Raw genomic sequence first — 27,875 nt, 5'->3', positions numbered from 1 at the left:
TGCTTGTAGCCCGCGTTTGATGGTAGAATATGAATAAGACAGAGAGCTTGAAATTTCGCCACTTGGTGCAACTTTGCCAAATATGAACTGATTTTTGCTGACTAAAAACCGGCGAGAACGGCTAATATAGACACTTTGAGCTGGATTAATTGCCTTTTTGGATTTTGCATATTTACCGCATAGAGGACACTGGGAAAGGAAAATAACGCACCAGCTTATTGCTAATAAACATTAGCAAAGATGGGGAAACAGTTACTTTGGTTGGATGGGAGGTTGAAATCCTCAGGAAAATGATGTAAACGGACCATATGAGGAGGACTAACAACAACCAGACGCGTCATTTTATCTTGGTAGGAAACTGAGGTTTAAAAAAAAATGAATATGCTGTTTGTTGCAGGGAGCGACGGTTGACATTGCTAACACGTAGCTAGCAGCGGCTAGCTGCAGCCTGCGTTACCAAGAAGCTTTCCATGTATTTACAGTATTCTTTGTGAGCACGTTAAACATGTAAGACTATTTTTGGGTTGTCTTGCGTTTGAACGTGGTAATAACACTACATTATACAATTGTTTTTTTTTCCGTTTTGACCATCAGAGCAGCATGTTTAGGATGTTGCTATGCTTTAACTCACCTGGTCGATATGATTCCAGCTCTGCAAAAGCCTGTTAATCAGTCAGCAATTGAATTCAGGTGTGGTGAGCCAGGAATAAACATCTGAAACACCGAGGGCAGTGTGCCTATAGCACTAGGGTAAACAAAAAAAACAACAACACTGCATTAAACAGTGTTTCTTAGATGTTTACGTCTACTAATTGTGAATATGAATATTATGTAATAATTCACTTGGTAGAATGACTATACATCAGGAAACTTCCGGCATAAATCGGTTTGTTTTCTGCTACAGATGCATTTTTTAAGCTTAGTTCCTAATATTCTCTAGCCAAAAAAGAAGTGGATGTTGCAGAAGTGTCACCTGCTTGTAAAATAATTGACGTTTTTTTTTTTTTTTTTTATGATTTAAAGCACTTTGAACTGCTTTGTCGCTGAAATGTGCTATACAAAATAAGCTCGGCTTGACTAAAAATTGGACCGAAAATATACAAGTACTGGCATGAACCAGAGAGGAAAGTGTTATGGTCAGAGCTGCTTGGCTACACAAAGAAGAGTTAAGATGAGGCTTTACAATCTAAGAGCAGTGTTGAGCAAAGGGTGGCAGCATTATGCTGTGGGTATGTTTCGCTTGCCAATGATATTGGTACATTGTACAAAGTGGTTGGAGTACTGAAGACCTAATGTCACCTCAAAGAAGCCCTACCAATTCTGAGAAGAGTAGTCACATATTCGGACAGATACATGATGATGGCTGTGAAAGAGACTTCATGTCACTCTTATGCAAACAATGGCTCAGATACATCATTACAAGCCAAATTATTGTGACATGTGACAAGTCTGTCCACTTCCAGTGGCTGACATTACCCGCTGTAGAACTTGTATATACAGCAACTTTATGTTAGAAATATTTGGGCCTGTTGCATTTTGTACACGTTACAATTCAATTATGCTTCTGAAAGTGAGCATACTGTTAGTCTAAAGTGCAAACGACTTGTTGAAGTTTTTACGAGCATGCTTTGACAAATATAGGTAGCAATCTATTGCTCTTTGCACTTCAGAGATTTTTTTCCACAAAATAACAAATATGTTTTGTCCCCCCCCTCCAAGCGTCTGAGACAGCAGTGCCATCATGTATTCGAGATCAAACAATCCCACAAAGGCCAACTCCAGCAGCAGCATCACAGAGCTCCTGAGCGTTCTGTGTGACCGCAGCCTCTCTGGGGTCTCTTGGAAGCGTCGAGCCCTCGGAGGAGTTTCCAGAGAGGGCTTCCACCGAGCCCTTAAAAAGCGGGCCTACGGCGCCTTGCTGTCTAAGCTTTTTCAAGATGGCACCAAAGGGTCTGCCTCGAGACCCAGTGCCGCAGCCAGAACTCCACCCAGGAACAAAGTCCTGATGATGTGCTTTGACTTGCGAGTGGCCGGCTGCCGGGAAGAAGCGGAGGCGCTGGAGGATCGGCTGGGGAGGCTGCGTGAAGGAGCGTCCTCCGGTCTGAAAGAAGTAGACTCCGTCCTGGAGCTCCTAGTGTGCCTCGCCGGCTCCGCGCCGCCGCCTCCCACCTCGTTCAGCAGGGACTACATGAGACGAGAGAGGGCCGTGCTGCGGAAGCCGCAACCCTGGAGCTACCAGAGCGAGGAGCTGCAGAGGCTGGAGGCCAGGGCGTGGGGTCTGGTGTGTGCGGAGGAGTGGGGGACGCTGGAGACTCTGTGTGTAACTCAGAGGCTGATGGACTCCCTGCCAAGGACAGGGTTGCTGGCTTTGAACACGAAAGTGGAAGCAGAAGAGAGATTTGAGAAGGAGACGCGGCTGTCGTTGTTTGGGGCGCTGCAGCACACTCGAACATCAGATATGGACATCAGACTGGACCTCCCGCCTATTCCCAGTAATATCGATGTTACTGGACTGGCTATCAGGGTGGGTGACTCACAGTTAAACTCAACTTTTGAGCAGTTTCCGTGTAACACACTAGCTTTACACATGTTTTATAATGTCACCAGGTTCAAATTTGCACACTATTAACTAGGGATGCACTGACCCGATTTTAATATCTGAATTATATTATATAGAAAAAAAATTTAGTTTTCTGTGACAATGAGCCCGGTCCATAAGGGCAGATCTATTCAGTCTAATTTTATGACTTGTGCGCTGAGCCACATCAATTTTTAAAATTTTTTACATTTGCTGTTATACTCCTGATTACACTAACTGAACAAATTAAAGCTGTGTTGGTTTTACCTTTTGACGAAGCTTGTGAAACTATTGGTGGTTTTAAATGTGTGGTACTGGTGAAGAGTTGTCAAATGAATTAGTAATTCAGTACATTTATGTCTATGTTTAAAAACAACAACAAAAAAATCTGTGTAGTCACTTCAGTAATGTTTTTCTGTATTGCATTGTTACCTACTGATACTAAACCTCAGATATCTGTACCGGAAGTGAAAATGGTGTTGGTGCATCTCCATTTTTGACAGTTTTTATACTCACTGTCTGTTGTGTGTCCTGTGCAGGTTCCTCACTACTTGGATCAGTCTGAAGACGAGGGCTTCCAGTCAGCCTCCAACCTGACCCCAGACTCTCAGTCAGAGGCGAGCCCCGTTCCAGATGTTGACATCTGGGAGGCTGTCCGCACGTTTGAGCCCAGAAGACGCCGCTGCTGGGAGTCTGTTGGCTGGTAAATGATCCGTTTACTAATTATACAAGTACAGCCCAGGTTGCTTTACCGATAATCACAATTGAGGCGACAACTGCATGGCCTCCTGCAGCCGAGCTACCGGCACAATTTGTGCATGTGAAATATTGAGTTTGTATACCTGGACATGTAAACGTCGACTAGCGGCACAACACAACAAAGTGGAAAAATGTTCAACTTTTGTCACTGTCGTCGCTATGACAACCCTGGGTGGTGGTGGCTTTGGCCTGTCGTTTGTTGTTCCCTGTGCGTTGAACTCAAGGAGAAGTGAACTCTCGCATCAGTTGCTTGGCAGGTTCGTGGTTTCCTACCACAGAGCGTAGCATGAACGTCTCATGAGGATCAGTGGGCCAGAGAACAGTGGTTTAAAAGCCAAAAGTGACAGCTGCAGTCTGGGAGCAATTTGGATTCAAACCTAATGACCGTGGTGGACCACATCACCTGCATGTCGCATTCGTTGTAACAACAAAAATGCATCTGCACCTAAAGCCTAATATGATCTGATGCAGGTTTCCCAGCTTGGAGGAAGAAAAACAAATCCACTATCTATGGGCTGTATCTGTCTTACTGACTGTCCACAATAACTGTGGATAAATTGGCTGACTGATAAATTGGTGTACCCCTATAATTAATAGATTTTGAAAGCCAAGTTTGTTTACAACGACTTCAGAAAGACAATATTATCATTTATCGCAATAATTTCTGGGCCAATTTATCGTCCGGCAAAGTTTATTGTGACAGGACTACTTGTCTAAAGTTATATTCTTATTTTCTGAGAAAAGAAAATGTGGGTTTTAATCCACTGTAAACTGCTTTGTTTTTGTAAAAAAAAAAAAAAAGTTAGTTAGGAACAAAACACTTAATTTTTTAAAAATAATTTGTAATGTTTGTCCCACTAGTCCACCAGGAAACAGGGAGTCCTTCTATCTGACAGAGGGAGGCAGAGAGACGTTTGACCAGCTCTATCGGCTGTGGGAGGGAGAGATGAGGGTCGTGAGCTCCAGCGACTCCTCTCCCATCCTCATCCTGCCCCTGGACTCCCAGATGCAATTAGTGTCCGACCTCCTGAATGTTCTGATAGGAGTGGCGTCCACTACCTTCCCTCTCAACCAGGTGCAATTCATCATTTGTTCGTCTCTCGGAGATGCACTTAAATGCAATCGTTTCCTTTTTCATGCGCTGCCAGTGCACAGCTCACACACACAAAAAAAAGAATCAATGTGCAATTAGTCTATGAGATATAAACAAACTCAGTTCCTTTAAAAAAAAAAAAAAAAAAGCCCATTACAGCGACTTCCGGAGAACCGAGCCAAATCGTATCAAGCCATTAACTTGATTAAATGATGAAGAAGTAAATTGCAGTGTTCCTCGTGTTAAAACCTAAACCACAGGAGAGAGCAGCAGTTGCTTTATTGTGTCCCATTAAGTTTTTTTTTTCCTGTTTTAGGAGGGTTGTAGACTTGTCTTACAACATAAATTACATCACGATTCTCCTGATTTCCCCCGGCCCCGTCCTTATCCCGTTACTGCAGGAGATGCTTGACACTGACATACAGTGATGTGAAAAGGCTTAAAGCATTTCACGTTTGGCTTCAGAAGAATCAGAGAATCAGAATGTAAAGTTGTTTTTAGCAATAGTTCCCAAGGTTTTTAAATCATTTTATTAGATATTGCTCTTTTCATTGATAAGGTCAAGCACTTTGTGAACTTTTAAAGCAGTAAGAGACGTCAAGAAAAATGATCATAAAAATAAAATTTGTACAGAATTACTGTATTTACGCAGAGATGTATAACATGACTTTACTTTATTTGGAAACAGTAGCGGGTTATCTTTCTTCTGCTAAACTCACACATTTTGATGATCATATTTGTATCAATATTCTGTCATATTCTACATAATCTGTATCATTCTACTGCACCATAAATGATTCATTCTGCACTGTCAATTAGATTTACTGACAAAATATTCAAACTAGCAGCTGTTGGCAGTAAAGAATCAAATTTCACTTTAAATGGCTCAACACAACTAAAATCATAGGGCACTGCTGCAGTCTATTATATGTGAGCACATTGAGTTTATTTTATTAATTTGTTTAGTTTTTATTTATTTTGTGTATTTTTAACATAACGAAAGCCTGCGACCTATTAAAAACGGATTAATGTCCATCTTTTGGGTTGGGATTCGCTAGTAGAGAGTACATTTTTTTAATACGTGATTTTAACATCAGCGAAGAAAAGTAGCAGTAAAATGGCTTCATCATACTCGATATAATTAAATATTTTCCTGCTGTTCAAGTTCAAAGATTTTGTAGACCTGGGATGCTAACTCTTAAAGTTAAATGTTTGAAAAGTCTACATTAAAGTTTGGCTTTTTAAGACAAAATTTCAAGAAATGAAATGCGACTCAAGTACGTTGTTCAGAAAACTAACAAAAGCATGGCACAGTGTGGCCAACAGTAATATTAGACCTTACTTTAATATCTGGAGTTAATGTGTGGTCTTGAAGCTTTCTTATTTATTTTTTGCTTTGGTGACCACTTGTTTTTTATAACAGCAGTAGCCTTTGTGATTGCAAAATACTGTCCGTGTTGATTTTGTTGTCCCCAGAAGACTGCTGCTTAGAGACGCGATTTCTAGTTCTCATAAAACTTCTCCTTATATAATCTAACAAAAGAACTCCACCGATTGTTCCTTCAGAAGTCATGCAGGAGGTGACTCCTCCTACACTCCTGAGTTTAATTTTCTGTGTGCTACAAGTATGGCTGATTTTTTTTATTAGACTATCCTCCTCTTTTAAAGGCCTTTTCTAAATATGTGCTTTCTACACCAGAGCGTTCAGTTTGACGTCAGGCCTGGCGTGTGCGTGTCGGGAGCTTCTCCAGAGAGCGTGTCTCGTCTTCTGGGAGAGTTGGCCCAGTATGGCACCCACTACCTGAGGCTGAGTCGCTTTTGTCTCCAGAGTGGTGACAAGAAGGGCCTAGTCTTCCAGGTATGTTTGTATAATCACCATTAATTAATGCCTCTGGGGCCACATGTTTCCCTCCTCTCGTATTTTGCACTAATGTCAGTGTTGCACCCCGTTGTGTTCATCAATTTGGAAAGTTTTAATCGTCCCTTAAGGGACAATTTAGGACAACCAAGCACAAATAGACACAGTCTATTAATGACAATAGAAAAGCAGGGGAGCAACAGAATTTATTAAAAGCACAAAAATACACCAAAGTTCAAGTGTTATCATTTATCATTAGTCGAGGTTGGTTTATCATTTCATCTGCTTTGCGTTAGCAAGCAAGAGTGTGCGTAGTGGTAAATAGTTTCACATTTCAAGAAGAAAGCCATCGTTAACGGAGGCAAAATAAGTTCTGCTTGCAGCTTGCCATGTTGGGGATTCGGCAAACAAAATGTCCTCTGGTCAAATTAGAATTACATTTAACCAGTTGTTAACACATGCAAAACACTATGTGGACCGGAAATCTGATATTCACATCAAGCTGAACTCACCATCACCACCATGAAACATGGTGCTGGCAGCATCATGCTATGTGGATGGTTTTCTCTAGAAAGTTTATCTTCGGAAAATGAAAGGAGGCAATCCTGGAAGAAAACTTGTTAGTTGCTGTAAAAGCAAAAGGGGGTTCCACAGAGTTTTGTCTTAAAACGCTAAATACCAATTCTTGCCAAATTTCTTTATTTGTAAAGATCATGTTAATTATTTATTTATTTATTTTTTTACTAAAACTCGATAAAATAAATTAACATAGTGGCTAATTTGAAAAGCATCCCTCTGTGTTGCCGTACCTCACTTCCACTTGCTCAGTCATTGGATAAAAAGACAATATTGAATGATCAATTTTGCTTTATCTTCTATATCTGGTTTCAAAACAAAGCAGAAATGGTCTGTAAGAACAAAACAATAAAAGTCCTTGTTTTATAATGAAGATGGATTCAGTCTTCAATTAAGTCTTGAATATAGGTTTCCTTGAAAAGTGATTAATTGTGACTAATTAGTTAATTTTTACCAATCAATTAACAGGCCTAAAAAAAAAAAGAGGATTATTTCTCTCCACTTTGCAAACATACTCTACTTATTACTTAAAATCCCAATACAATATTTCAGCATTTCTTGTGATGTGAAGAGTGATATCCATGGGTATAATTACTTTTGGAAGTCGCTGCATGTGACTAATAATTTTTCTCGCCCAAGGCGTTCACCGGTGGTCTGAGGAAGTATCTGCATTACTACAGAGCGTGCGTTCTCAGCACTCCCCCCACTCTCAGCCTGTTGACCATCGGCTTCCTTTTCCGCAAAGTGGGCCGCCAGCTCAGGTCAGACCACTCCTCCTTTTTTGATGTTCTGTTTTCTTCTGCTGGTTTCTTTGTTTTTTTTTTTATTACTCCTTTTAACCTCAACCTCACGCTGGCAGACAGTTCTGACAGAAAGCAGCTCACCACAGACGTCATCACATCACAAACTCCCTTCCCCCTCTCTCTCTTTTTGTCCGAAGGTACCTGTCGGAGCTGTGCTGTGTGGACGGACTGTCGGGCTCAGGCCAGGCTGCCTTCCCTGTGGTGAGGGCTCTTTTATGTACACACTGCAATTTGTCATCCATCAGGGAGTGTTTAACCTTCCAGATGAGATGTCAGCTCACTTCATGTTGCTCTCCTCAGGGTGTTAAGCTGCTGTCCTACCTCTACAACGAAGCCCAGAGTAACTGCAGCAATGAGAACTATCCCATCCTGCTGTCCCTGTTGAAGAGCTGCTGTGAACCTTACACACGGTTCGTGAGTGAGACGCGCTCACATCCAAAGACACGCAGGAGTCGTTTGAACTAACGGAGTCTCGGCTCTGCTTCGTTCAGGTTCGTGTACGACTGGGTGTACAGCGGCGTGTTTCGAGACGTTTGTGGAGAATTCATGATCCAGGTCAACGAGGACTACCTCAGTTTCAGGGGTGAGATGTCTCACAGACGCACACACAGACCCCCCCACACACGCACACACACAGCGGAAAAGCAGACTGTCTATAGTAGCAGAAACACAGAGATTCAATTTGATCCTTTATTGCCTAGTTGGATTTGTCCTTGTGTCTATAAAGGATGCCATGAAGTTATTGGAAAATAATAAGCAGGAAACAGAATCAGTCCCAGCTGCTGTGGGGACCAGAATCATCTCCGCTCAGAAAACGGCAGGAACAAACACTAATAAATATTATTGCTTTATTCTTTTTATTTAGCACACCATGCTGATTGGAGAGAAGAAAAAAAAAAAACGAGACGCTTCGTAAGTGGATTTGTCTCAGATTTACTCTTGAAAGCTGGACTTGAAGTATTTTCATTTGGTCTAATTAATGGGTTCCATGAGGAGAAAAGCGTCAGAGTTAAGACAGGAGGAGAGGAAGGAAGAATAAACCCATCTGTGCTCTGCAGAAACTTCCACTCTTTGCTTTGTGGGTCTCCATTCTCTCACTCAACTCAAGCTGTTTTTTTCAATGCCAGGTCCTCTGTCTTTATTTGTCTTTTACATTTCAGTCACTGAGACTGAATTCTGAAATGGAGCTGAGATTTTCTGTAATTAAGGAAAATGGTGGTAATTTGTTCTTCTTGAAAAGGCAAATTTTCAAGTGTTTAGTATTTAAATATCAGGAAAGGGGGTTCTTGTTGTTCTAATTTATGCTTTAGTTTGTGTAAAATGCATCAAAATAAAAACGTATTGCTTTTGCAAAATCCGACACTGAACAATTAAGAAAAGGACAATCTTTGCTTTGAGTACATTTTATTCACCAGAGTAAAAATTCAAAGTTCAGGTAACTGTTTTTTGCACAAGGACAGACTCTTCCACTAGAGTCACTTCTAATAATGAATATAATAAAACTTTTTTTTAAAAAGTTGATTGTAGTGATTGGCAGCGTCTAATTAGGAGTCCATGTAGTAATGTATGACTATGTTGCACAAAGGCCCATTTTTGATAGCTATTTTTCAAAATAGGAAAGACAAGAGAATGTAAAGTAAGACCGATATGTCTTGATCCTCATTACTTGTTACAATTTTTTTTGACTCTTTCCATCCCTTCAGTCAGAATGCTACTTTAGAATAAAAAAAAAACTCTGGTATTTCTATGGAGTCTGGAGAAATTTGGAAATTAGTTGAAGTCCTTTCTGAGTCTGATTTAAGTCTGGAAACTGAAAACAAAGAATGGGAAACTATTAATATTTTCAGACTTTATTATCTGTCTAGTTAACTGGATGTTGAATCCAACAATCCATCTGTCCAATATTCTTGTCTGTTCATTTGTTTGTCCAATATCCATCCATCTATTTAATATCCGCCTGTCCATCCGTCCATCTGTTCAGTACTCACCCATCTGCTTGTCCAGTAACCCATCACTCCGTCTGTCATTCTGTCAATGATTTTTGCAGATTCCTTATTTAAATATCGTATAGAAATCTGACATTCGTTCAAACGGGAGAATTGGACTTTTTAAAAAAAAATTCTGAAGTGAACTGAGAAGACTGGAAAGTAGAGTCTGAAATAGTTTAGTGTTCTGACATGGAAAATATGAAGGGACCCTGTCTGCTACTGCATTAAAAGGTGTATATAGCGGATTCCTTACCGTGCTTTGAAGTTCTGTTTTTGCCGCAAGCAGAGACACTAAAGGATCTTGACGTCTTGGTTGTGAATGATGGTAGGAAGGAGCAGGAGACGGTTAGGTAGTTTGGAGCTTCACTTGCTCAAAAGTGAGTTTTCTTCATTCAGACTCTCCTTTATGGTCATGAAATATAGCTTCTTTCTAGGGCAGCAACTTATGATTATTTTAGTGATCGTTATCTATTAATTATTCTGACAATTAATTAATTAATTGGATGAGACAAATGTTCACATTCTACAGATTTTTTTATTCAACCACCTAATCTTATTTTATACAATCTTAGAAATGCATTAAAAATGCAAATAATTCAATAACTTATTAAATTAAGAAAATAAACATTTTATTACCTGAGACACAGAACTATTGCATTCCTTTCATAAATCTGAACCAGTTAAAGGTAAAAATGCACCACTTGGCTAAGATATGTCTACGTCTGTACAGATGTTTTGGCTTAATTATTGCTCTGAATATCTTATTTTTCTCACCAAATGACATTTTTGAATCTCTGTGCTTCAATTAATGATTAATCGATTACTAAATTAGTTAACAATTATATCCGTAATCGATTATAAACGATTAACCCAGTCAATCGTTTCAGCCCTACATACATCTTACACTTACCTAAACCTCCAGTCAGAAGAATGGTAAGGGAGGTTTAAAAAAAAAAAAAAAAGACTTCTCCAAACCAAGAAACTACTGCACTTTGTTCAATGCAAGATTATGCTCTTGCAAAAAACCCCAAAAAAACATCTATCTTCCACAGATGTTTATTTAAAATAATTCTCTTCCATTCAGGCCTAAATATTTACCTGATCATTTATAGACAGAAGAGATGTCGGCATGTTTACCTGTCGATGAAAACCAAGCATTAATATTCATAAACTTCAAACTCCAAGCCACAAATATACAAGCTGTTTCTTTTTAATGTTGACACCGGCTAATAAATACAGTGAAGTATGAGTGATTACAGCCTGTCCAAACATTGCATGTAACGCAACATCCCATTCAAGGTCACACCATCATGCTGGCTTTGTCTGGCTAACCGTTTCATTTGCTCATCGGCTACACCTCATCAATTCCAGCCGCGAACCTCCACAGTTCTCGCTCCCGCCGTTTGAAGGACACGCAGATGTCATTGTTCTCTTCGAAACTCTGCCGGCCCAGGAAGCGATCAGCAGCAGCAGCAGCAGCAAAGCTTTCTTGGCAAGCTGCAGGCTTCGTGAAAAGCGCTCGGGAAGCTCGTGCATTCATGTTCTCTTATGCTTTTTGCTTTGGATCGCTGAGCTAAGTGCTAACTATTACAGGTGCTAATCGAAGCGGCCACTTTTGTCACGCCCTGTAAGTCATAGTAAAAAGGAGAAAGTTTAAGGCCAGGCATAACTCCACCACTGGTAGATTTAGGTATTTCATTGAACAAGGGAAAACCTTTTGGTTGTTGTTGTTTTTTTCTTTTTTAGCACATGCAGACATCATTTGTTATGTTTGATTTTCTGCAGACAAACACTTCTGGGTTCAAGGCTACACTCTGATCTCGATGGATGTGGAGGACTGTGTGCCAGTCTTCCTGAGACAATTTGCCAACGACGTCTATGTCTGTGGGAAGACCATAAACCTTCTCCGAATCTGCTGTCCACAGGTTTGTTTTGCACATTCATAGCCATCTGTGCAAATGTGGAGGAGGAACAACTTAATGCACTTGAATTCTGTGTAAAAATAATCTTGGCTTAATTAGTATTTATAAATTGTTCCTGCAAACAGGAATTTCCTTTTCTTGTTTGCAATGAATTCATTAAGCATTTAAATGAACTGTTATTATTACTGATTGTGTTTATTTTCTTGCTTCCAACAAGGATTCAGTTGTTTGTGTTTGCTAATAAATGCACAGACTGGCTCTGCTTACTTAAGGCACTTGTCCATCTGTCGCAATTATGAGTTTATGTTTTATTTTATACTTATAAAATGGCCCTTTAAAAAGTGAAACACATAGTTAATATTTTAACATGGATCAGGAAGTTTCAATCAAAGCAGAAAGTGCTTCCATATATATGAAGAGTTGATGTTGGTATTATATTTGCTGAGAGAAAAAAATCAGAAATGATTAAACGTTTTTAGTTTTTTGAAGTGATAGAAGTGTCGTATGACATCATACTGCATGATTCGCTTGATGAATCTGTTGTTGATTAAAAAAAGTTTGAAGAATTAAAAAAAAAATTCATGTTATGAAATTTATTTTGTCAAATCTATACATTCTGAAAGGTTAACTTTCAATAAAGTTCAGAATTTCGTAGACATTTTGCTTATTTAGACATAAATGACAGCAAATTAATATGAAATGCATCAATGTGACCTCATGCAAGTCACGTTTAAAGTAGAAAGATGGGACGTCTGCTTGTAAATCTGATTGAGTCAAATTATTTCTTTAATTCAAAGAAATCCAACAACACCATATGAAAGTATTCACACCCATTCAACTTTTCCACATTGGTAAGCCATAAACCTGTCCCTGCTAAAGAAAGGCATCGCAGAGTAAAGCAGCAAAATGCAAATTCACATTTTAACTTTGTGTTGGCCTGTTGCATAAAACCAAACAACAAAATGTGGAAAGAATCAAATGGTGGGAATACTTTGTACTTCCAAGCAACTGCAGGTTATTCTCTAGTTGTTTGTGTCCAAATCCCTCCCGTATGTCATCCCAGATTCTCGGCTAGTTTACTTTTGGATCTAGCGGCGAAAAAGGAGTTGTACTTTCCGACAGCTGGTGCAACATATTTTGTTTATGAAATGAACTTTGAGGTTATAAAACATGATGTCAACATGATGAGTCATTAATTTAACACTAGAAGCAGCGTGTCTCCTCCTTTTTTTTCTTGGTAGCAATAACTTCTCACCAAATCTGTTCCTCCACCAGCACTACATCTGCTGGTCGGAGCTGCCGGTGCCTCGCATCGCCGTCACCTTCTCCCTGCAGGAGGTGGAGGAGATTGAGCGGGAATGCGCGGTGTATCGCAGCCGCATGGAGAGGATCGCGAAACACAGCGCCGTCAGCAGGGAGGAGCAGGTAAGGATGCGTTTGAGCTTTATTTTTAGAGCTTCAGTGTTTCTCTTTGCACAATCTGATGCTCGTGTTTTGCTTTTAAAGGCAATGAGCTAGTTTGTATGGCCTGCAGCTGGCAGCTGTGACAGGCAGAGATGGGGGAGAGGGGAGGAGAGGTGAGCTCCGGGGCAGGGGGATGAGTCTTTGTTAATGATGATTTCTTGCCTGTCTATTGTTAGGCCCTGCGAGCAGAGCGATCGCGCCAGGAGCTGATCAATCAGGTCAGGGAGTCGGCGGCTAAAACCCTGGAGAGCATCCGAGGTTGGCGTCACACTTAAACTCTGAGAAGCACTGCTTCTTCTACCGTTCATGAAGCGGCTGAATATACCTTCAACCTGTGACATTAAATACACTCCAGGTGAAATTATACTAATCACACTTCGCCGCTGTGTGACGACGCATCTTCCATTACCGTAAGAGTGTGAAATTTAACTATCAGTCACAGAGTTCACCAAAGTCCTCACATCCATTTTTTCTTTTCCTCCACAAGATGTAAAGGATTGTTGGCAAAGGAGGATGATTGGCTTGGGGAATGCCTGCTCACTTGCTTTATGCACGTCTCGGCTTATTCGAGTGCGAGGCAGATGGCGGTGTTGTTTTGTGCTGCGGCGCATAGTTAGAGGGTTGCGGATGTTGAGTTGCTTTTCGACTGGGAGGGGTAAACAGCCCACTGTTATCTCCCCCACCTCCTGCAGGGCGCCAGGTGTCGCAGCGTCTAGCTGAGGAGGCCAAGAAAAGGGAACGCTTTGAGGAGCTGAAGCAGCACCTGGAACAGGAGCAGGAGGTAGTTCAAGTGGAAATGCATGTTTTTTTTTTTTTCTTTTAAAAAAGTAGTTTGAACTGTGTTTCTATATCTGAACGAATGTTCGAGAGAAATTCTAAGAAATATGAAATCTGTATAGTTTTTTTTTTTTTTTTGTGACAATCTGCAAACTAGTAATAGGTCAAACAGGGTGTTGCTTGCACTTCTCTGAGCATGATATGTTGTTAGTTAGGCCAGAAAATTATCTCAAAAACAAAACTATATCTCTGTTTTAAACTACCCAAACACTGCAGTCTGTTTCCAACCATCTGTCTTTGCAGTGGCTTGAAATGTTTTCACACCTTGAACTTTCTTCACATTTTATCACTCTACATCCTAAATTTTTGTTCACCTAGGTGCCTTCAGAAGTCGGGTAACGTTACTTGTGGGAAATTTATTCTGAATAATAATAATTTCAGCTTTTGCTTGAAGGCTTTCAGGAATTTTTAAATAGAAGATTAATGAACAAATTGCAGAACATTCCTATTGAGTGGAGCAAAGCCGAGACTTGACCATCTTCTTAAGCAGGTGAATAAGGAGACCATGAATCAAAGATCATGCAAATTAGTGCTCATAGACATTCTTCTTCTGGTCTTTCCTGTTTTACTTGGAATATTGGGCAAACATTCAATATCTGGATATGCAAAGCTGGTTGCAGATTGCTCCCAGTGACCCTCTGCTGTAGTTGCAGTAAAAGGTGGTTGACTCAGAACCCAAATATTTGTAAAAATATTTGAAAACTGGCTATGCTTTTCCATTCACCTCATCACGACATCAATACTTTTGCGAGGCTCTAAAAAAAACGTGTTAAATTTGCATTGGTCTGAGGTTGGAGAGCTAATATTCTTTACAGACTTTCTTCAATACAGTTGCTCTGTTGGTCAGGATGAAAATAAAACAAATTAAATGCACAAATAGGCTAATTATACCTCCTTTCGAGCCCATCAGTTATCCAGACTCAAGTCCCTGCTGTGATAAATATGGCGCCGGCTTCCCTCGTCCACATTAGCTCAACATTTGCTCATCTTAAAACATGCTGGAGAGACTTTTTTTTTCCTTTTTTCAGACCCTATCTTTATTTCTCAAACACCACATAGAATCTAACCCGCTGGTTGGCCTCTTTGGTACCATCTGACAGATTGACACTCCTCTGACCCTCTGTACAATACCATGCATTATGTTTCACGTCTCTCTTGGCTACGCGCGGCTCTGTTAAAATGGAGGGACACGACCCCATTCACCCACGCACAGTGGTCCCGTTTAAGCCTAAAAAAGATCCCTGCCTTGGTTCGTAACTCCTGAGAAAAGTTTCACAAGATGTGCAGACCTTTTTCTGAGGTATTTTTCTTCACGGTTCATACTCGGAACCTAACTTTCAGCACCCTCAAGTACGGTCCTGTATAGAAATAATGAAGCTAGTTTCTAAAAGGTGTTAGATTACGGAGAATGTGATGGTGTCGCATGTAAGATGACTGTCTTAGTTCTTTGAAGTATAGCACCTTAAATGATTCTGTTCAGTTTGTACCACAACATAATACACATTCTTTTCATTTTAAAAGCAAGAGTCAATTTCAATAGTACTTTCTAAGGGGAATATTTAACTATTCAAACCTTTGTAAGGACTTCCAATAGGTTTTAAGACTGCCGGGCTTTGTTTGCAATAGAGATGTTTTCTTTGTTAAAAATACACAAAGTACTTTGCAGTGTTCACTGAAACTACAGTGATTTATTTTATTTTTCACATTGTTGTTCTTTTGGGGCCAGTGTAGGGATCAGTAAACTTGGCTCATCTCTTGTCGCAAATACTTTCCAAACTGACAGCATGCTGACAGCTGAGGTGAGACTCTGGCTGTGGATTTTCTCCATACAATGTCAGAAAAGTCTTAGATAACCCTCTAAAGGGAAGTGTAGGAGATTAAAACATGGCCTCAAAAACGTACAAATAAACATTTCCAGCTTAAAGAAACGATGCATGCATGCGTTTGTTTGTGTTTCTGCGACCAGTGGCGAAATGCAGCCAAGAAGAAGCAGGAGGACGACGACTTTGGCTTTGCCAGAGAGCTGAGAGACAGAGAAAAGAGACTGCAAGCCCTGGAGGAGCAGCTGGAGCAGAGAGCCAGGTTTGACAGCTTCCGCTCTGCCTATTCCAGCTAACCGATCCGTCCATGTTGGGCACGAACATAAACACTGTATGTTTACCATGCTGAAACGTCACCTTCACGAGTATTGCATATGCGAGCGGCTAGACTTATGCAGCATTCCCGCACAGTTGGGATAACTGTCTAATGCCACAGCGTGAGCAAATGCTATCAGAGCTGTCATTCAGCTCGACGACATGTTGGAGATCAGAGTGTGCCAAAGCTGAAGGAAGGAAGCACCTGCCATCTGCAGCCTTTTAAGCAGCCAGTTTGCATCTTTCTACTCCTCTACCCTTCAGGAAGGATTGGTAAAATTCAAGATTTTAAACACCGAATATGTTTGCGATATGGACAATAAAGAAAAGCATTTGGGTGTTATAAAGGCAAAGATTTCTATTTCTGTGGATTGTAAATGTTGCTGACTCCAGGTCAAAGAGCCATTTCTGCCTTCTGTCCTATAAAATATTGCAAACTCAAGTTGACCTTCACAAAAAAAATCATTTAAAATATAATAAATGTATATGCTTTTATTCTGTAAACTGCTACTTACTGCTAGACTTACTGCTAGTGCCACCCCGGGCAGATGCCCATATCAAAAACCACCACTAGGGACAACTTTCATGCATGTTGGCACCATCTCTGCTAGTCTCTCACATTGCTCAACTCTTTTTTTTCTAAATATTTTCCCATCATGCTAAACACAGTTTCTTGACGCAGCTGTTGCTGCTTTGGATAAACCTTGTATCTGAACGGATGTCCCTCGATCGCATGTTATAGAAAGGAGCTGATTGCTCAGTACAGCCGTCTGTCGGAGGAAGCGGCTCGCAGAGAGAGACGGGCCATGTGGAGAGTGCAGCGAATGAGACTCCACGAAGCCAGGGAACAGTTCCTCATGCTCGATGGGCAGAAAATTCAGGTTGGTGACAAACAAATGCACAGAAGAATGAAAAACATGGATTTCTAAGGAGGCAGATAAAAAATATGTTACAGTTTCTCAAGGTTTTCACCGTTTTATTACATTTTTTTAATTCAAAGCTTTTGTGTCCACCTTTCAGGTATTGCTGGATAAATACCCCTTTGGCCAGGAGAGCCCTCCTGTGGCTGCATTGCCATCTGGTCCTTCATTAACGCCACAACAAACTCACGTAATAGCTCCCTCATCACGGCAATCATTTTTCCGTAGCCTCTGTTTTGTTAGAAACTCACTTAGCATCCTTGCTTACAGGAATTTCCCACTCAGGAGGAGCAGTTAGCAGACATTCGAAGATCAGAAGCTGCATCCCCGCCACTTAATCCGTCGGCAGCAGACCCTCCTCGCATCTCGGAGGACTCTGACATCAGTGACCTTCTCACTAAATCGCTGAAGCCTGACAGTCAGCAAGTGGATAACGCCTTGGAGGAGATTGGCTCTGACCTACCTGATGCCCATCCTGCTCTGCAACTCGTTGACTATGACTTTAGTGCCCCCTTTAGCCCACTCGAGGGTATCGCCGGCCAGTCTTCTTCTCAGTCCAGGCCTCGGTGGGGACCTGCAGTCCAGCCTGAGTTGATGCAGCACTCGGAAGCTTCCAGCTCGGGTACAGACCAGGGTCAGAATGAGGCTGTACCTGAACAAGAGGCAAGTGATGAGCAGAAAAAAGATCAAACTAAGACTGAGGGAGTTGATGCAGACACTAAAGACCAAGACTCAGAGAGTGGAGATGCACCTGGTGGAGGTGTTTCTCTCCCAGGCCCTCAGCGTTCTCTCTCCATTGCTAACATAAAGGTTCCAGACAGAGGCTCTCATGGCCATCCATCTGATGCTCATATAAAGGTTGGACAGAATGTCTCTGAGGTAACTGCTCACATCCCCTCCCCCAACATTCATGGCCATGCTTCAGACTCGCACATCAAGGTGGGAGAACACGTGTCTGAAGTTGACGCTCCCACACCGTCCTCTGGTGCTCACGGCCACTCCTCTGACGCTCACATCAAAATCGGGGAATATGTTCCTGAGTGTGTCCTTCCTCTTCCTGTCCGTAACATCCACGGTCATGTCTCGCATGCCCACATCAAGGTTGGCGAATATGTTTCCGAAATAGAGGCGCCGTTACCGTCGCCGAGCGTTCATGGCCACAGCTCTGACGCTCATATAAAGGTCGGGGAAAATGTTTCAGATGTTGTGGCGCCGCGGCCTGAGCGTAGCGTTCACGGCCACAGCTCTGACGCTCATATAAAGGTCGGGGAAAATGTTTCAGATGTTGTGGCGCCGCGGCCTGCACCCAGTGTTCACGGACATTCCTCTGACGCCAATATAAGAGTGGGGGAGTTTGTGTCTGATGTAGCAGAAGGAAGACCTCGTTGGAGTAAACACGGGCACTCCTCGGATTGTGTCCTCCAGCCAGGTTGTGTGGTCTCTGGAGAAGAACTCCCATCAGCCCCTCTGCCTGGCAGCTCTTACGGTCACTCCTCGGACTCAGCTTTAGGTATCGGGTGTGTGGTCCAGGGAGAGGAGCCCAAACGAGCAGCGTTACCTGGCAGCGCCCACGGACATTCGTCAGACTCTTCTTTGGGTATCGGATGCGTCGTCTCAAAATCCGACCCTCTTCCATCGCCACTACCAGGCAGCGCCTACGGTCACTCCTCTGATTCAACACTGGGCATCGGCTGCGTGGTCCAGGGGTCAGAGCCGCCGCCCGCTGCACTTCCAGGCAGCTCATATGGTCACTCATCAGACTCTGCTCTAGGGGTTGGATGTGTAGTGAAAGGAAAAGAAGATCAAAACCTGCAAAAGACAAAGGACAAGGAAGATAAAGGTACTAAAACATGGAGGTATCTATGTAGGTATTGGATTGTTACAGTTAAGATTTTATTTCTATGAATCAATAACAGAATAATTAAGTATAAAATTAGAGCTATCATACCTTTGTTTTTCATTTATCACTTTTAAATCCAGCACATGCTGTTCATGTCTCAGCATTCTCAGATAAAGTCAACAGATAAAAATAGAGAAAGCATCGATGAATCATTAAATAACCATTGTGCAGCTTTTCACTGAAAACATTTATTTTTGATTGCAGTAACTACCCATCTATTTTTAAAGATCGCATGTGTGTTAAATGAGACTTCTAACTAGGTGGAGAAAAAGAAAAAAATACTTTAAAGTCTGATCTGCTGTAAAGGTCCATTTTAAAGTAATACGTTTCAGGTGAGCAGCTATGAGTTTCTTTTCTTAAATCCAAATTGTTTGGCTGTCATAAAATGGGGCTTTTTAGTTGATCACTTTCGTACAAAGCTAAATATAATCATAGATTTCAAACTGTTACTGCCTTTTCCTGTGAAGGCCAAATTAAAACACTTTTTGTTTTCTTTTTTTTTGGTTTTTTGCAGCAAAATGTTTACTTGTTCTTTGGAGAATGATCTCCAAATTTCTTCTCAGTTTCTCCTTCAGGCAGCCCCACCGATGACAGGATGGTGTGTTGGACGACTGGTTTGTGGTTATCCCCTGGAGAGAAGTCCCAGCAGGAATACCTCATGGCCCTGTCCGCTCAGTACCAGGTGGAACACTACGAGGACTGCTACAACTTACTAGGTTAGTGCAGAACACGGCTGAAAATAAAGTTCATATTTCTTTTGGTTGAGGCAATGCGTGCTTGGACAGCTATTCCCTCTGGGTTTGGATGATGTGCAGCTGAAAGGATTTTTTGCTCACTTTCTTTTTATGATGTGAAACTGTGCCAACAAGGTGTTGTGTTTTCAACGGGGTGAAATTGATTTTAAATTTCTAGGACCAATTGTCGCATATCGTCTTTGTGTTAAGCATATATTTGACTTGCTGAAATGACGGTCATTTCTGAAAACGAGGCTCATGTTTAGCTTTGGGGGAGGATCGTGGCTTGTTTAAGTCATATCCTCTCCTTTTCACTCTGTCTGTTGTTTATTCACGCTGCAAGCATTCGCGCCAAAATCAATCAGCATCTTCTCCAGCGAATTCCTCTTCCACATCGCCGATCGAAGCCAGCAGACATAATTATTAGGGCCGGGTTTCCATAAATGCAGGGATGGAATCGGCTGAGCAGGTGAAGCAACTTGCTTCTGGGTGATTACTGCTGCAATCAGTCTGAAACTCGCCTAACTACAGCCTCGATTAAAAAATACAAATGAAAAAAATCCAGACATCTTGTTTCAGTTATGTAACCTGCAGCTGTGAGAAAGACGTTTCTTCACCAGCACACCTATCTTCTCCCCTTCACAGCTTCGTCCCCTGAGTCCCAGCTGCTGAAGCAGGTAACGCGGGGGCCCTGGGGTCTTCCTGTGGACCCGACGCTCCGCAGAGCCACAGACACCACAGCTGTCCAGCTCAGCGAGATGGTTTCCCTGCCGGTGCTGATAAAGCACTCTGTCACCGCCCCGCTCATCACGCAGTAAGTTTCCCTTCTGGAAGAACGCGTCGAGGAGAGGCTCTCTTTGTGTTAGGCGAGAAGTAATGGCTTATTTCGAAGCAAATTAAGGGTTCAGATTAAAGCTATATCATTATGCATGAAAGGTCTGGTGTCATGTTGACATCAGTTTTAACTGAATCCAGTCTTATTTAATTTAAGCCTGATACGTTGCAGTTAAGAGCATAATTGACCCTGCAGGAATGGCAAAGATGCTTGTCGTTCCAGAATAACACAGCTGCATGAATGCAGATTTCTAAAAGTGATGAGAAGGAGGACATATTTCTATAAACTACATATAAACACTAATATAGTTCACTGTGGTATCAGCCTACTTCATGCTTGGTCGAATTTTCTGTATTCGTATTCTGAAATGCAAATGCTTCTCTCCATGATATGTCAACTCTGTTCCCAGTGTCTCCTTGGTGAATAAGGCTATCGTGGACTACTTCTTTGTGGAGCTGGGGGTGGAAAGACACTTTGAGGCGCTTCGCCACTTCCTGCTGATGGAGGATGGCGAGTTCGCCCAGTCTCTCAGCGATCTGATCTTTGAAAAGGTGACGCTCTTTTGCCTGTAATTATTTCTGTGTCGCAAGATTTTATTTTTTTTTCTCCACCTTTCCTACGGTCAGACTTGAAGGAGCCGTCACTACTGTTAGCCTCTCTGGAGGTGATTTGGGAGCGTAGGTTTGCCATGTTTAAAAATGTGGACTCACAGGTTTAAGGACCGTTTTTGTCCAACATTCTCACCCTGGGAGCACTTTAGGTAATGGTTTTAATTTTCTCCCACTAACTATAATTAAAAGCTGTTAGGCTAGTTTCACAGATTACTATGTAGAAGAAAACAGCATTTAGAGCAGCAGCCTGTAGCTTTTATAAAGAAAATATGCTTTTTACTGTTTTGTTAAATCTGTCACTGTCATAACATGTTCTGTAGTTTGTGCTGTCAGTGCTGTCTGTCTAACCAGGGTTCCTGCAATTCAATTTCACTTTTTTCCAAAAAAAATAACAACAATAACCAAATAAAATGGATGGATTCCTTCTTTGCTTTTTCTTTTTTTTGTTTTCTCTTTTTTTTTCTTGCTGTCTTTCCTTCTTGCCACCCACTGTTTTTGTTTTCCCTTTGTTCCCGGTCTCTTGTTTCTCCACATTTAAAGCCTGACCTCTGTTGAAATCTCTAGCAGAAACTCGTAGTGAACTTTGGATTTTAAAACAACCCCTGAGAAACACTGTTTCCATCTGGAAAAGTGAAGAATTTCTCCATGAAAAAGGTGCGGGAACCCTGTCTGTCTGATTCCACTGCTGGCTTTTAAGCTTCCTGTCGTGAGATAACAAGCGCAGCCGTCGCTCACACCTCAGGGCTGTTCTACAGGAACATTCATGTACATCTGTCTCCTGAGGCCCATCAGACAGAAGGTGTTGTTTATCCAGCCAAAGCTCTAATTCTACTGATTGGCACACCTTCAACCACACAGGAAGTGGAGCCTTTAATCAGTTGTGTGTTTGTAAAACAAGAACTTGTTCTAAAAGTATGTTTATCTAAAGATTAGGAATATTTAAGTTGCCAAATGTTTGCTTTGTGTCCTTCCAGATGGCCAGCGGCCAGACTCCGGGCGAGCTGCTGACCCCGCTGGTCCTGAATTCCATCCTCAGTAAGGCCCTGCAGTACAGCCTCCACGGAGACACTCCCTTAGCTCCTAATTTCACCTTCGCCCTGCGCTTCCTGCCCGAAACCTTCCATCCCCACGCCCCGGACTCCCTCAACTGCTTGGAGCTGCGCTACAAGGTGAGCTGGCTTGATGGAGCGGGTACCGCGGCGGCGACCCTGACATGGGCGTGTTCGTCCCGGCGTGAATGTGACAGCCTGTCATGTTTTGACAAACGGCTCAGAGTGTAGAAAACGAGCTTTATCTCTCACCGAAATAGGTGAGCATCATAGAGGAATTAGATTCATGTCATGCTCAGAAACTAATGGTGCACATATGGGCCCCAGCTCTCCTCTCTCATGTTTCCTGAAGCTGCTGACTCCATCTTGTTCCTCCTCCTGCTTATCTTTACCTCTTTCTTCACATGTTCTGCCTCTTTATGTTGCCGTGTTTCTCTCACCCCCTTCACAATCCTCTCACCTACTTTATCAGCAGCTTCATATTCACACCTTTCTCTCCCGTCATCCATCACTCTGCCTTTACCTGTTTTTTTTTTTTTTTTCCTCAACTCTCAATTCACCTCCTTGTTATTTCCTCCCCCTCTCTCAACCTCTCTTAGCTTTTCTGTCTGACATAGATCTATCTCCTCCAGGTGGACTGGCCGTTGAACATCATCATCACCGACAGCTGCATGAACAAGTACAACCGCTTGTTTTCGTTCCTGCTGCAGCTCAAACACATGGTGTGGAGCCTCAGGGATGTCTGGTTTCACCTCAAGAGGACAGGTGAGGGAAAGGCAGCTGCTGATGCAGCTCTAGTTCAAACTTCATCACGCAGAAAGGAGGGATAAGATCCTGCTTTAAACCAGGATCTCCAATGTTTATAGAAAGAAATGTTGAAGTTTTTTGTATGATTTATTTATTCAAAGCAGAGGTCCAAGCCTCTGCTTTGAATAAAAGATAAACAAGGAATGTTGTTTTTCTGTTTTCTTCATAGGGTTTGATTATATTGATCTGCAACACTTTGTGCACAAATCTCAGAAATGGATAAACTAAAAGGAGAGAAACAAAGTCTTAAGATGGAAACGGATGATATTGAAAATATTTGCCCAGAGCTAAAAAAACGTGACCATATGTCGTACCTGTATTGTAAAAACTATAGTACTAATCAATTTAATGCTAATTAATTTTTACAACTTTTGAAGCTTTTCACATTTTGTCCAATTCCAACCACAAAGTCTTGTGTATTTTACTAGGATTTTATGACAGAGCGACACAAAGTACCGTATATTTATCGAGTGGAAGGAAAAGGATGCATTCATCCATCAGACTGGATAGAGAACATCTGTGAACATCAATTTCAAGACTTACTACAGATTCTCAACTGGATTTCTAGCATATAAATATGCTGGAAAGTGCTTGCAAGCCAAAAAATATAATTCTTAAAACCTAAGATCACCAAAGATGCTGGGGTTTTTTCCTACGTTCAAAACTATAAACTAATCATGAACTATTTTAATTAAACAAATGATGTGATTTGTGATTGTCCATCCAAAACTTGAATTGGTTTTTGCATGCTTCCCTTATAAAACTGAAGTCATCCAGTTTGCTTATTAATCTGGACTCGATTGAAGAAAACAAAAAAATATTTAGTCTTTTCTCAGCAACAAAAACAGCATTTAGGTCACTCTACATTGAAAACACTTGTTGCAGTTAGCCAGGTTGTAATACAGCAACTAAAAGCAGATTTGTGTGCACCAAGATGTAACTTAAAGCATAGCCAATGAGTAAAGTCAAAGAGCATTAATAACTTTCCAAGGCACTGAATTTGCGTTTATTGGTCCAAAAGGTTTCCAACATATGATCCTCCTAACTATGACTATCATGTTCCTTCACCCTTGTCAGCATGGGCATAGGTTTGGGTATGGACGGTCGTGACATGTCACGACCAATATTCAAGGGATATAAAATAGTCCCGACCAATTTTTGCCATATTATTTAAAAAAAAAAAACATGTATTTTTTAACAAAAACAAAATAAATAAACGAAAATCTACATTGATTAGTTTAATATTTCAATATACTACGCAGTGGTAGCATTCATTTTAAAATTCGCTGTTCTGAACTATGACGACCCGCCATTGGCTCAAAGGACGTGGATCTTCGTTCTTTGATTAGCTGCAGGAACGGAAGCTTGGTCCATGGTGCTGAAAGTGAACGCGTCTCCTTCTGAGTTTGACATTTATTATGAGTCTCCGAGACCATGTCGCCACCAAAAAGAAAAGGACGACAGACATTAGAAGTTATTTCGCTACCTCGGCTGTAAGTACAGTGAGGGGACCCATAAGTTAGATATCTATCATGCAACGCATTTGTTGTAAAGTCCGGTGTTTAGTAAGGTCAGCACTGAATGTGAGGTAGAATAGGTCTGTTAATTATGTAATACTTTTTCACATAGGATGCTCAGACAGCAGAGCAAGCAATTTTATGAATCTTTTTTCCTCTTAAATGCATAATATCTCAACAATTGGATCTTTTTCCTGAAGTGCAAGAAGTCATTTTTTGTTCTTATCTGCAATTGTGTTTGTTGTATAATCAGTAGATCCAGAGGATATTTCTTTTGATCTTACTTGTAATGTTTGCTGAATTTTGAAAAGGAAAAAGTGTTCTTGAACTGATCTGCTGAGTATGACTGTATCTGGTTGTATACACAAGATGTATGATCTGGTTATGGTTGGGGGGAGGGGGCTATAAGTCAATGTGGTGTGCCCCCCCCCCCCCCCCCCCCCACCACCACCACCACCACTGGTCAAAAATGGTGGGGGGGTCAAGGTCCCACCAAAACGTAGACCAAACCTACGCCCTTGCTTGTCAGTTGTTCCCACGCTCATGCAGGGTGTCTGCGCCTCCTTAAAATGTCTTAAATCCATGTAACTAATAAATTAAAACCTTAAAATATCTTAAATACATTAATCACATCTTAAATTTGGTTGTGGCAGGACTAATTTTGTATATTCTATGTTGCTATTTTTTCTCGCATGACTTTTCTGTCAGGCAAAAGTTTGAGTCGCACATCTTTATTGCATTGTTTGACTTGAGGCTGAGCTGCTAATGTAGCCTCGCTAGCTAGCTAGGTTGTAGAGAGCCATATGCAGTGTGAGAAGCATAAAGCTGCTGCCAAGAACCACAAACAGACCCTGGAAGTGTCACAGTTGTGATGCTGGTGTTGAATTTAATTCACAATGGTCTTAAAAAGGTCCTTAAAAGTTGTTAAATTTGAGTTGGTGAAGCCTGCAGAAACCCTGTCGTGTCTTGCAGCACTGGTGAAAGGCGCGGGCCGCTCGGTGCAGTTCCGTCAACTGCAGCTCTACAGGCACGAGATGCAGCATTTTGTCAAAGTCATTCAGGGTTACATCGCCAACCAGATCCTGCAGGTGTCCTGGACTGAGTTCACGGCGAAGCTGGCCACCGCCGGTGACCTGGACGGCATCCACCGCACACACGCTGACTACCTCAACAGAGCCATCTTTAGGTGACACCTGGAACTGCAAATGTATAATCCACAACATCACAGCGCTGCTGGTTGTAATTGTTGTCTCTGCAGAAATGAGGTTATATTTGATATTTGAAGTTTGTTCTAGACGTGCAGAGGCAGTAGTTTATCCTGGGATGTTTAATTATTTAATTTTTATTTTATTTAGGCACAGTAAGTAAAGTCCTACTTTTTGGTTATCTTGTTTTAGCTCATTTTATTCTCCTCATAACGCACTCATTCACATTCCTGTTGAATGACGAGGCTAACTTGCGAACCCGATGAATGATTTAATCTGCATATGAATAATTCAGGAGAGGTTGTTACTATCACACCGAGGTGTTTCGTGGTTGTGTCTCGCCTTCGAAGGTCATTAAAAAGTTAACTTTATTCTTTCTGTGACCTTTCTCTCCCTTCGCCCTCTCCAGGGGTCTGCTGACGGAGAAAGCAGCTCCGGTCATGAACATCATCCACAGCATTTTCAGCCTGATCCTCAAATTTCGGGCTCAGCTCATCGCACAACCCTGGGACAGTCAGCAGGGGGAGGCAGTGCACCCGAGCTTCATTGCTATGCAGCAGTCGTACAACACTTTTAAGTATTACTCCCACTTCCTTTTCAAAGGTAAGACCGGAGAATATTGTTTCACCTCTGGGTGAATGTAATTTGGCCTCTGTAGTTACAGTCGAGGCAAGACAGGAAAGATTGAAAAAAAGTTTTTTACGTTCAGAGAAAAATGACTAGTGGACTTTTACAAATCATAGTAACAGTTTCTGATCTTCCTGATAGATTTTAAACAGCTTTGTAACCAGTTTAGTGTATAGCTGAGATTTTATTGTAGTTTAATATGGTTGGTTTCCTTAAGCAAATTTGATGTTAGTAGTTTATCAAAACTGTTTTAGATTTACGCTTTAGATCATTTTTACCATTGGAACACCAAGTTGTGCTAAAGTTCCAGTCATCTGACCCAAATTGCTGCGCTCGGATGAAATGAAACTGGAGTGAATGATCAGTATTAATCCAGTCTGGAAATTGCTTGTACACCAGAGTCACTGTTCAGAGGAAAGCAGAGTGTAAAGTTATTCTGTGCAGCCTCTAAGAATGTTTGTTGAATTAAATTGAGGATTCTTAAACCTCAATTCAATTCAGTTGAATTGAGTCTCTGTGTAGAATTCTGACCCCATGTGTCTTGCATATGAACTTGTGCATCCAATTCTCATACTTAGAAAAAAATTAGTAAACAATGTTTATATTTATCAGTTATACAAGTAGTAAATTCTATTTTATTTTACCTCATGAAACTTTAATATTTCAGGGGGAAAAAAGGTATCTCTAAATATCAACATAATATTCATGCAGATTAGTGTGTGTAAGCTTCTGGCTTAAGCTACGAGATTGATGGACTAAAACTTATTTCTCTTCTCTCTCCCCCGCTCCAGTGGTGACTAAACTGGTGAACCGAGGCTATCAGCCCCATTTAGAGGATTTCCTGCTTCGCATCAACTTCAACAACTACTACAAGGACTCTTAAGGTGCTCTCTGGTTTCCTGTTGTACATCGTTTAATTGGCTGAACCCTCCCTGTGGGCCGCTTTGAGAAGATATGTTGGATTTATGATGGTGTTCAAACGTCCTTCAAATCCCACCTCTGCTGTCCTCCATTTAGGAACCAAACAGTAATGAATGTTGAGCCCTTAATGGTTTCCATGCACTTAAACAATCAAGGCGACATGCGTGAGCTGAAGCTCATGACTGTTGTGATGCATCTCGTGTACATGTGGGCGTTCATCGATGTATATTTAAAGCTAATATAAGTGAAGTGTTCATGTGTGAATACAAAGTTGACATGTTTTCTGAGTCTGTTTTTATGTGAAATTTCTAAAGTAATGTGATTAAAAAAAAAACTCCAAGCAATAACTCTGTTAAGAAATTACATATTTATTAAAGACTGAATGTTAACATTAATGGTTTTAGAAAACCGGGTTTAATTAAGTGCAAAGCATTTCAGGTAATAAATGTAGCCGTTTATAAAAAAGACAGAGTGAAGAAACACGTTCCTGCTAATATTATGGTAATGTACCTCCTTCACTGTGAGTACCAAGAATTTTTCTAATGATAAATGACTTGCAAAGCAAAAAAATATATCAAGGCTGTAGCTCTGCGGCAGGTCGCATACAGAAGGAAAGTTTTAGTTTCCGGATGGAATATTAAAAGTTTAAACTAATTTCTTCAAGCCAGTAATTTGCTAAAGAGAAAACACAAACAGCAGCTTTGTCTTTATACACACACAAAAAAAAACCCTCTTG

At 41.3% G+C, this 27,875-nt stretch overlaps 1 protein-coding gene across 3 annotated transcripts; it reads left to right on the top strand.

Annotated features, from left to right (window-relative positions):
- tubgcp6 (tubulin gamma complex component 6) lies at window positions 1-27,867 on the top strand. Of its 3 annotated transcripts, none has more exons than XM_028031158.1 (25): window positions 1-350; window positions 1,720-2,524; window positions 3,118-3,281; window positions 4,199-4,412; window positions 6,130-6,288; window positions 7,504-7,625; window positions 7,805-7,868; window positions 7,968-8,077; window positions 8,159-8,250; window positions 11,441-11,580; window positions 12,853-13,002; window positions 13,218-13,299; window positions 13,734-13,822; window positions 15,845-15,960; window positions 16,756-16,894; window positions 17,034-17,123; window positions 17,204-18,773; window positions 19,409-19,549; window positions 20,213-20,381; window positions 20,812-20,953; window positions 21,988-22,182; window positions 22,695-22,827; window positions 25,359-25,572; window positions 26,001-26,194; window positions 27,010-27,867. In XM_028031158.1, exons 2-25 carry the CDS (start codon window positions 1,742-1,744, stop codon window positions 27,099-27,101), a joined length of 5,364 nt encoding a protein of 1,787 aa, XP_027886959.1. In that variant the 5' UTR covers window positions 1-350; window positions 1,720-1,741; the 3' UTR covers window positions 27,102-27,867. The 3 variants fall into 3 exon arrangements, with proteins under 3 accessions (XP_027886959.1, XP_027886945.1, XP_027886952.1); XM_028031144.1 differs by having other exon boundaries at window positions 19,397-19,549; XM_028031151.1 differs by lacking the exon at window positions 1-350 and adding an exon at window positions 651-750 and having other exon boundaries at window positions 19,397-19,549.
- The last annotated feature ends 8 nt before the right edge of the window (window positions 27,868-27,875 follow it).

Source organism: Xiphophorus couchianus, chromosome 2 (genome assembly GCF_001444195.1).
Source record: "Xiphophorus couchianus chromosome 2, X_couchianus-1.0, whole genome shotgun sequence".
NCBI classification, from domain to species: Eukaryota; Metazoa; Chordata; class Actinopteri; order Cyprinodontiformes; family Poeciliidae; genus Xiphophorus; species Xiphophorus couchianus.
Note: the sequence above shows the minus strand (reverse complement) of the source record. Positions and strands in the feature narration are given on the sequence as shown.